Here is a 10,255-nt window from a genome sequence, read left to right as displayed (position 1 = left end):
GGAACAGACAATCTGCATTGTTGCCAACACCCCTTCCTGCTCCTGCCCCCAGCCTGCAGCTGCCACCCACAGGGCTCGGTCAGTGAGCAGATGCCCTGCGACCCAGTGACAGGCCAGTGCTCCTGCCTGCCTCACGTGACTGGACGGGACTGTAGCCGCTGCTACCCTGGCTTCTTCGACCTCCAGCCTGGGAGGGGCTGCCGGAGGTAAGTAGGGTGAGACTGCTGGAGCCCTGGGGACCTCACCAGGATGGAAGAAGGCACCAGGCAGCCCCCAGGGAGGGGCCTGGTTCAGAAGGTGTTGTCCTAGGCCCACTGCCAGGCACGTTGTACCCTTTGCCAAAGGGGGGCAAAGGGATGGACTCTTGGCATCAGACTCATGGTCCTGCCAGCCTAGGATGCAGGCCAAGAGCAGCCCTAAGGGATGTCCAGGTGGGCAGGCGGCCGGTTTGGTCTCTGATTCCCTTCTTAGTGACACTGTCACTGTGTGGCCTTTTGGCCACAGTAGCACCTTAGACAAGCATCCTTAGGGAACAGTGGAGGACTCCAGGGAAACACCAAGTGGGACAAACAGGTTTCTTCCTTGCAGGACTTCTCAGAGCCCTTGCTATGCTGATTGCATTGTGACTTTCCAACAGAGGCGTATAGTCTCCCAGAGACATGTTTGTCCCCATAGCCTTATTTTATCTTCTTTTCTCCCTGAGCATCCAAGAAGACTTGTGCTTTCCAGAGCACAGCTGGGGAAGCTGTGCCACGCACCAAGAGGAGATGGGGTCTTGTCAGCAGAGGGCTGTGATCTGAGGCGCCAGCCAGCTGCAGCTGGCAGAGGCTGGGCCGGAAGTGGCCCTGAGCTTGCCTCAGACCCAGTTCCTTCCCTTATCACAGCTGCAAGTGTCACCCACTGGGCTCCCAGGAGGACCAGTGCCATCCCAAGACTGGACAGTGCACCTGCCGCCCAGGTGTCACAGGCCAGGCCTGTGACAGATGCCAGCTGGGTTTCTTTGGCTTCTCCATCAAGGGCTGCCGGGGTAAGGAGGCTGGGTCCTTCCCGGGCTGCCTGGAGGGTTGGGCCTGAGGTCTCTGGGCAGAGATGATGGATGGGGAAAATGGGTGCAGGAGAAAAGGATGGTCAGATACGGGACAGGGTCCTGAGAGCAGCCGGAAGCATGGAGGGAGTTGCTTCTGTGGCAGTGACCAGGAGAGCAGCATCACATGAATCCAGAGCGGTGGGTGCAGGGCTGTGCTTGTGACTCTCGCCCAAGTCTCTGGCCCTCTGCAGCCTGCCAGCGTCCTCATGCCAGCCAGAAATGTAGTCCCAGATGCCGCTATTAAGTGCCTGTGTTCCTGGGGCCATCATGTCACTCTCTGGGCCTCAGTTTCCTCACCTGTAGAGTTGGGCTGCATTAGCAGTTGCTAAACCTGGCTGGTCCTCAGATCCCCAGGGAACATTGGAATAAGCCAGGCTCTGTGCCACCTTCAATCTTCTGAATCAGAATCTCCAGGGAAGGGCCCAGGAATCTGGTTTTGATGCTGCCCAGGGCGTTCTGGGAACACCCAGAACCCAGCACCCACTGCCCCTGGCCCCTCTAGCCTGCAGGTGCTCCCCACTGGGCGCTGCCTCAGCCCAGTGCCACGAGAACGGCACCTGCATATGCAGGCCTGGCTTCGAGGGCTACAAATGTGACCGCTGCCACGACAACTTCTTCCTCACGGCAGATGGCACACACTGCCAGGAATGCCCGTCCTGCTATGCCCTGGTGAAGGAGGAGGTGAGTCTGCCCAAACCCACTCAACTTTCCATTCATTCTGTATCCCTAGCAAGTGCCAGCTCTATGCCAGGCACCAGGAACTGCCTGCTTACCCCCAGAGCTCAGGCCTTGCAAGCCCACCACCCACCTTCTCCCTATGCCCACCCAGCTTCGGGCCTGTTCCAGCCTGGCTCAACCCTCACCTTGGCCCTTCCCCTGCTCTGGGTGGATGGGGGAGAGGTGACTCTTGTCACCTGCCTTTCCCGACCATGCCGGGCTGGGGTCTCACTTTCTCAGGGTCAGTGGGAATGAGACCACAGATGACCCCTTGGTAAAGAGGGTTAACAGGAGGTGATTCTGAGTGGGGAGGTGGGTGGTGCTGGAGTCAGGAGTTCAAGCTCTAGGGTTAACCCATTGGGGTTCCCCTCCCCCGACTCCATTCATTATCATGTGTCTGGGCAGGCAACAGCCTTGGTAAGCCTCAGTCTCTCTCCTACTCCAGACTGGAGATAGTTAGGCCTGCAGTCCTTTTCTAGAAACCAGTGGGGCCAGCTTTCAGAATGTGTGGCATTGTAGAAAGATAAGATGGCATGCACTGAAGGCCGGGTGCTGTGGCTCACTCCTGTAATCCCAGCACTTTGGGAGGCTGAGGCGGGCGGATCATGAGGTCAGGAGTTTGAGACCAGCCTGGACAACATGGTAAAACCCCGTCTCTACTAAAAATACAAAAATTCGCCAGGTGGGGGTGGTGCGCACCTGTAATCCCAGCTACTAGGGAAGCTGAGGCAGGAGAATTGCTTGAACCTGGGAGGCAGAGGTTGCAGTGAGCCAAGATCACGACTGCACTCCAGCCTGGGTGACAGAGCTAGACTGTCTCAAAAAAGAAAAAAAAAAGGCCGGGCGCGGTGGCTCAAGCCTGTAATCCCAGCACTTTGGGAGGCCAAGACGGGTGGATCACGAGGTCAGGAGATCGAGACCATCCTGGCTAACACGGTGAAACCCCGTCTCTACTAAAAAATACAAAAAACTAGCCAGGCGAGGGGGCGGGCACCTGTAGTCCAGCTACTTGGGAGGCTGAGGCAGGAGAATGGTGTGAACCCAGGAGGCGGAGTTTGCAGTGAGCCCAGATCACGCCACTCACTCCAGCCTGGGCGACAGAGCGAGACTCCGTCTCAAAAAAAAAAAAAAAAAGACATGCCACACTGAATGTCACGTAATCTCCCACTGCGAATGGGCAGCCCCCAGAGTCAAGCCCGGTGATATTTAGGCAGGAAAACAGATGACTATTTCCGCCAAGTGGGTAAATGAAGACCACAAGTAGCCTTTTTCAGAACAGGTTTATTTCAGTTCAGGTTTCGCTGTCGAGTGAGGAATGGAACGCCTTGTGGCTTTTCAGAACGTTTTGGACTTGGGAATGGCGGACAGGGCCTGGGACCTGTGCCGGCCACTTAGAGCGGTGACAGGGGGAATCAGGCTGGGGCGTGGCAGGCATTCGTGCTGAGACTGGCTCCAAGGAAGTGCTCTGTAAATGCAATTATTGTTTGTCTGATGAAAAGACGGGGCTAGGGGACGTTCATAGCACATTCAGCCAGTGTCCATAGCGTGCTTTCTCCGTGTGGCGTCCTGGGAACACAGCGAACAGGACAGACAGAAATCCTTATGAGGCATCCCTTCCCATCCCTTCCTCTTTCCCTTCAAGGTAGGACAGCAGTATGGTCAGTGGTGTCAGCAGGTGCCGTGGGGATGGGAGGGGAAGCGACAGCTACCATGGGGGCACGGTTGGCTCTCAGGGGTGTGGCATACCCTTAGCGTTGAGGCCCAGGGGAGGATTTGGAGAAGGGAACCCACAGGGAGAGTGGCAGGGTAGAAGCCGGGGGGAGTGTCTGGGCAGGACCTGCATGCCAGCAGCCTCATACACCTTTTCTTCCTGTCCTCTCCAGGCAGCCAAGCTGAAGGCCAAACTGACTTTGATGGAGGGGTGGCTGCAAGGGTCCAACTGTGGCAGTCCCTGGGGACCACTAGACATTCTGCTGGGAGAGGCCCCGAGGGGGGACATCTACCAGGGCCACCACCTGCTTCCAGGTACAGCGGGAGCGCAGAGTGGGAGGGTGGGAGGCAAGGGGAGGCCCCCAGTGCCTGCTGTCTGGTCTTGTCGGATGCTTTGGGGACCCTCACAACACAGCCCTGTTGCCATGGGCCTCTCCTTCAATGTCCCTAGCCCACCTGTAATTTTGTGAATATCAATCCTTGTCCCCATGTCCCTGCCCTACCCAGACTCTAAGTTCAGTGAGGATGGGGCTGGGCTCATTCATTTATTCACTCCCTCCACGAGGGGTCACAAGGCGCTGCTCCAGAGGCTCGACTGGGAGGGTCTTGCTGTCTTTTTTTTTTTTTTTGAGACGGAGTCTCGCTCTGTCGCCCAGGCTGGAGTGCAGTGGCGCGATCTCGGCTCACTGCAAGCTCCGCCTCCCGGGTTCACGCCATTCTCCTGCCTCAGCCTCCCGAGTAGCTGGGACTACAGGCGCCCACAACCGTGCCCGGCTAATTTTTTGTATTTTTAGTAGAGACGGGGTTTCACCGTGGTCTCGATCTCCTGACCTTGTGATCCGCCCGCCTCGGCCTCCCAAAGTGCTGGGATTACAGGCGTGAGCCACCGCGTCCGGCGAAATATTAATTTCATAGAAAATATTAATAAATGAGTAAATAAGAAAAAAGAAGGAGGGCCGGGTGTGGTGGCTCATTCCTGTAATCTTAGTACTTTGGGAGGCCAAGACAGGAGGATTGCCTGAGCCCAGGAGTTTGAGATCAGTCTGGGCAACATAACAAGACCTTGTTTCTATGAATGGAAGCAGGGAAGGAGAGAAGCAGGGAAGGAGGGAGGGAGAGAAGGAGGGAAGCAGGGAAGGACGGAGGGAGGGAGGGAAGGAGGGAAGGAAAAAAAGAAAAGAAGAGACCTGTCACTAAAGCCAGGAGGAATTTGGCCTTGGGACCTGGAAAGGCGCTGAAATGGATTGGATTTCTTTGTGAAGTTGTTTTTTTTTTTTTTTTTTTTTTTTTGAGACGGAGTCTCGCTCTGTCGCCCAGGCTGGAGTGCAGTGGCCGGATCTCAGCTCACTGCAAGCTCCGCCTCCCGGGTTCGGGCCATTCTCCTGTCTCAGCCTCCTGAGTAGCTGGGACTACAGGTGCCCGCCACCTCGCCTGGCTAGTTTTTTGTATTTTTTAGTAGAGACAGGGTTTCACCGTGTTAGCCAGGATGGTCTCGATCTCCTGACCTCGTGATCCGCCCGTCTCGGCCTCTCAAAGTGCTGGGATTACAGGCTTGAGCCACCGCGCCCGGCCTCTTTGTGAAGTTTTATGTGTATAAGCGCCACATTCCTTTAGCAGCCAGACAGAGGCGAGCTGAGAACCTGTTAGCAGGACTCACTGTGGAAATAGGGGCTATCAGATACCATGTCTTAAAATGCCCACGTGAGCCACATGGTGAATTAGAGCTGATTTGAGGGGTCCAGAACTGCTTGTGTGGCCCCGGAAGGCCTGGGTCTCTCCCGGTCCTTGTGTGTGACTGACTGACTGTGGGTGGGACCTTGGGTCATGTTTGCCTTCTCTGGGCCTCAGCCTGCATCTGGAAAATGGGGAGACTCTGCCTTTGGGACTACCTGTTGGTGCTCGGGGCTGGTGATGCCTGGGGAATGGAGGGCACAGAAGGGGACCCCTGGGGTGGGGGCTTTTGTGTGATGTCTCCACCACTCTGTGACCCCCGGGCTGTGGGCTTCCCATAGGGGTTCGGGAAGCCTTCCTGGAGCAGATGATGGGCCTTGAGGGTGCTGTGAAGGCCTCCCGGGAGCAGCTGCAGAGGCTGAGCAAGGGTGCCCACTGTGCCCAGGCCAGAGCCCAGAAGACCTGTACCCAGCTGGCAGACCTGGAGGCAGTGCTGGAGTCCTCGGAAGAGGAGATTCTGCACGCAGCTGCCATTCTCGCGTCTCTGGTATCCCAGGGGACCCCCCCTACCCAAACACACCAAGCCTGGGCATGGGTCCCTGCCCCAGCCTTCCCATTGACCTAGTGGCCTTGGGTATGACTCCCCACTTTGGGAGGCTCAATTTCATCTGCAAAATGGGGATCACGCAGTACCTCCTCCGCGGATTCAGCGAGAGGACATTTGCAAAGGGCGAGGCATGTTCCAAGTAGACTGAATGCACAGTAGGTGGTGGGCAGCATCCTTATTGGTGTTTCTGCATCCTCGGACTCCGCTCACTGGATACCGATGTCGTGGCCAGCTTTGTGCATTTATAGAACGACTGGTGCTATCCAGTTCTGCCTCACAATTGGGCCAGATGTGTCCCTTGCCCTTCGGGGACGGGAAGTCAGTTTCCTCCTCTCTTCCTCTTCTTTCTACAGGAGATTCCCCAGGATGGTCCCGGCCAACCCACCAAATGGAGCCACCTGGCCACAGAGGCCCGTGCCCTCGCGGGGAGGTGAGTCCCAAGACATGGTGAGGTTGTGCCTGGCCCTTCTCCTGGGGGTTCCTGAGTCAGAGTCAGCCCCACAGGTGCCCCCACCCAGAAGTTGGGATCAGATATTACAAGAGCTGTCTGGTGGGGGCAGTGTCACCAGTATGTGGAGGAGCAGGCAAGGTGAGTCCAGAGATGTTGGGGGCAAAGCTTGGTTGACTGAAGGCGTCGGAGAGCATCTGCCTGCTTTCTCTTTGTGAGAGTTGTATAATACACAAGTTATTATACTGGGGGTATAGTTCACACTATACAGAGGCCTTTGCCCACGGCACTCCAGCCTGGGCAATAGAGTGAGACTCTGTCTCACTGTATAATTCAGTGGTTTCCCTATATTCTCAGGGTTGCAAAGCCATCACCACAGCCAATTGTAGGATTTTCATCACCCCAAAAACACCCCTGGACCCATCTGCCATCAGCCCCCGTTTCTCCTTACCCCCCCAGGCCCTGGAACCACTGCTCTGCTTTTTGTCTCTATAGATTTGCCTATTCTGGGCGTCTCATAGAAGTGGAATCACACAGTGTGTCGCCTTTTACCACTAGCTTCTTAGCCCAGTGTTTTCAAGGCTCATCCACATCGTGGCCTGGATGGGTGCTTTGCTCCTCTTACGGCTGAATAATATCCCATTGTATGGAAATGCCACATGTTGTTTATCCGTCTTCCGTTCACAGACATTGGGTTGTTTCATCCACTGCCTTTAAGAAACAACTTAAGGCTGGGCGCGGTGGCTCACGCCTGTAATCCCAGCACTTTGGGAGGCCAAGGCGGGTGGATCACGAGGTCAGGAGATCGAGACCATCCTGGCTAACACGGTGAAACCCTGTCTCTACTAAAAAAATCCAAAAAAAATTAGCCGGGCCTGGTGGCAGGCGCCAGCAGTCCCAGCTACTCAGGAGGCTGAGGCAGGAGAATGGTGTGAACCCAGGAGGCGGAGCTTGCAGTGAGCTGAGATCGTGCCACTGCACTCCAGCCTGGGCGACAGTACGAGACTCCGTCTCAAAAAAAAAAAAAGGAAGCAGGTTAAGGTCAGGCACAGTGGCTCATACCCGTAATCCCAGCACTTTGGGAGGCTAAGGCAGGTGGATCACTTGAGGTCAGGAGTTCCATACGAGCCTGGCCAACATGGTAAAACCCCATCTCCACTAAAAGTCCATAAATTAGCCAGGCATGGTGGTGGGTGCCTGTAATTCCAGCTACTTGGGAGGCTGAGGCAGGAGAATTGCTTGAACCTGGGAGGTAGAGGTTGCAGTAAGCTGAGATCACACCACTGCACTCCAACCTGGGCAATAGAGTGAGACTCCATCTCAAAAAAAAAAAAAAAAAAGAAAAGAAAAGAAAAGCAGCTTAAGATCCTAAAAACACAGGATCTGTGACAATTTTCTCCTTTAGCTATACTCCAGGGACCTTAGACTCATTTTACAGATGGGAAAACATTCAGAGAAGTTAAGGAGCCTCCTAAGGACACACAGTTTGGAAGCAATAAAGCCAGGATTCAAACCCAAGCTGTTGTGACCACTCTCTTCTATGCTGTCTACATTGGGGTGACTGTACAATTTATTGTCCAAACTGAGATGCTTTCATGTGTGATAAAATGTCCTATTGGCCAGGCACAGTGGCTAACACCTGTATTCCCAGCACTTTGGGAGGCCGACACATGAGGATCACTTGAGGCAAGGAGTTACAGACCAACTTAGGCAAGATGGTGAAACCCCCATGGCTACAAAATAATTTTAAAAATTAGCCGGGCAGGCCAGGCGCGGTGGCTCAAGCCTGTAATCCCAGCACTTTGGGAGGCCGAGACGGGCGGATCACGAGGTCAGGAGATCGAGACCATCCTGGCTAACCTGGTGAAACCCCGTCTCTACTTAAAAAAAAAATACAAAAAAACTAGCTGGGCGAGGTGGCAGGCGCCTGTAGTCCCAGCTACTCGGGAGGCTGAGGCGGGAGAATGGCGTAAACCCGGGAGGCGGAGCTTGCAGTGAGCTGAGATCCGGCCACTGTACTCCAGCCTGGGCGACAGAGCGAGACTCCATCTCAAAAAAAAAAAAAAAATTAGCCGGGCATGGTGGCATACACCTGTAGTCCCAGCTACTTGGAAGACTAAGGCGAGAGGAACCCTTGAGCCTAGGAGTTTGAGGTTACAGTGAGCTGTGATGGCACCACTGCACTCCAACCTGGGCAACAGTGTAAGACTCCATCTCTTAAAAAGAAAAAAGTAAGGCCCTGGCTGGGGGCAGTGGCTCACACCTGTAATCCCAGCACTTTGAGAGGCCGAGGTGGGTGGATCGCCTGAGGACAGGAGGTCCAGACCAGCTTGGCCAACATGGTGAGACCCCGTCTCTACCAAAATACAAAAATTAGCTGGTGCACACTTGTAATCCCAGCTACTCGAGAGGCTGAGGTAGGAGAATCGCTTGAGCCCGGGAAGGGAGGTTGCAGTGAGCTGAGATCACACGACTGCACTCTAGCCTGGGCAATAGAGTGAGACGTTGTCTCAGAAAAAAAAAAAAAAATCCTATTAATCCTTATGCCGAGACAACAGACACAAACTCCATGTCTCTGTAACAGGAACAGGGCATGGAGTACCTTTCCTGTCCTTGAAACGTGTAACACAGAAAGATGGAAAAAAAAGTACCTGTCTTTGTGGCTGTCTTCTGTTTGGGGCAGCAGGAGGCCTGTGTAGCAGGGGGCGTAGTTCTGGTCCTGGACCCCTTCCCTGCGAGCCCTTGGTGATGCTCAGGTGGGTGTCCTCACACAGCCACAGAGACACCGCCACCAAGATTGCAGCCACTGCTCAGAGGGCCCTGCTCGCCTCCAACACCAGCTACGTGCTTCTCTGGAGTCTGCTGGAGGGAAGGATGGCCCTGGAGACCCAGCGGGACCTGGAGGACAGGTGAGGCCTCCCCAGGTGTGGGTAGAAACTTTAGGGTTGGCCTCCTGGAGCCGACAGGGCCTAGCCAGAGGCTGCTGTTTCCAGGGCTAGCTCCCTTGAGTCCCGACATTCTTTGTCGTTGGTGTCTTGGGTCTGCGTCCTGCTGGGAATGGGGCCACAGGGTCTTGGGCCACTCGGTGGTGAGTCACAGTAACCCACTTTTGCCTGGGAGGGGGGGTGCAACTCAGTCTCTTCAAGAGAAGGGATGAGAACTGAAACCCAGAGCAACAGATACCTCGCTCTCCCTCTGCAGCATTCCCTGAGCGCCCCCTGGCCCCTGTGCCCCAGCCCAGGGTAGCTCCTCTGTGCTCCTCTGCGGCACCAGCTTCTTTCTCTGCCTCTGCAGACAGCCGGCTCTGCTTCTCTGCTTTGGTGACCCCTTCTGTCCTTCTCAGTTTAAAGGTCCGTGGAGACTCCCCAACATCTTGCTGAGCCCCTTGACGTTCCTAAACGAGAATGGGATTGGCTCCGTTTAGATCAGATGTCCTGCCCTGAGCCAGCTGGCATGGCTGGGGGAGGTCACATGACCCACTCCGGGGCAGGGCGCTGGCTCTTTAAGGAGGTGTAAAGGATGGAAGGGAAGCCAGAGGTCTCCACCCCAGCAGTGCCCTTGTCAGGGAGGAATGGGTGGGACAGGGTGTGGACAGCTGGTCAGGACAGAAAATCCATCCTAGCTGATTGGTTATAGACCACAGGCTCGTCAGGGCAAAAGGGCCCACAGAGATTCTGCAGCCCAGGGCTCTCCATTTCATCCGTGGTGAGGCTGTGCCCAAGGTCTCCGGAAAGGGCATGGCTGAGCCAGAACCAGGGCCGGGGCCACTGTGCTCCCCACTTCACTGGGCATTTTCCTCTTCGCCATTCACCCAGAAGAGCCAAACATTTGCAAACATGTGATTCTTGAGTGGAAACCAAGCAGAGCCCTTTCAGCAAAGTGTGGCTGAAGTGAATGATGCGGAAACAAGAATGTGGCCCTTTCACAGCCCGTCTGGCTCATTTGAAAGCTGCAGAGAAGCGGCCATTTCCCGAGGCAGCTGTACCGGCCCCACAGAGGGTTATTCTGCCTGGGA

General features: G+C 55.3%; 1 protein-coding gene and 1 long non-coding RNA gene across 6 annotated transcripts in view; one reads left to right on the top strand and one right to left on the bottom strand.

The window, feature by feature from the left end:
- Positions 1 to 10,255, top strand: part of LAMC3 (laminin subunit gamma 3) — an 89,515-nt gene that overhangs the window by 61,301 nt on the left and 17,959 nt on the right. For all 3 annotated transcript variants that reach the window (XR_012424246.1, XM_045373951.3, XM_045373950.3), the window contains exons 15-21: positions 53 to 206; positions 885 to 1,027; positions 1,590 to 1,768; positions 3,688 to 3,829; positions 5,527 to 5,732; positions 6,146 to 6,222; positions 9,015 to 9,149. Coding sequence is in view for 2 of the 3 variants with exons in the window: in XM_045373951.3 (XP_045229886.2) it covers positions 53 to 206; positions 885 to 1,027; positions 1,590 to 1,768; positions 3,688 to 3,829; positions 5,527 to 5,732; positions 6,146 to 6,222; positions 9,015 to 9,149 (1,036 nt within the window). In the remaining variant the exon portion in view is untranslated. The remainder of the gene's footprint in view (positions 1 to 52; positions 207 to 884; positions 1,028 to 1,589; positions 1,769 to 3,687; positions 3,830 to 5,526; positions 5,733 to 6,145; positions 6,223 to 9,014; positions 9,150 to 10,255) is intronic.
- LOC123569194 (uncharacterized) lies at positions 3,071 to 9,646 on the bottom strand. Of its 3 annotated transcripts, none has more exons than XR_012424248.1 (3): positions 8,892 to 9,646; positions 5,879 to 6,450; positions 3,071 to 3,370 (listed from the first exon to the last, which is right to left on the bottom strand). It is a non-coding gene; the product is annotated as an uncharacterized lncRNA (long non-coding RNA). The 3 variants fall into 3 exon arrangements; XR_012424250.1 differs by having other exon boundaries at positions 5,879 to 6,263; XR_012424249.1 differs by lacking the exon at positions 5,879 to 6,450.

The sequence above is a fragment of the Macaca fascicularis genome, chromosome 15 (genome assembly GCF_037993035.2).
Source record: "Macaca fascicularis isolate 582-1 chromosome 15, T2T-MFA8v1.1".
In the NCBI taxonomy this organism is placed as follows: domain Eukaryota; kingdom Metazoa; phylum Chordata; class Mammalia; order Primates; family Cercopithecidae; genus Macaca; species Macaca fascicularis.
This window is presented reverse-complemented; position numbering and strand designations above follow the sequence as displayed.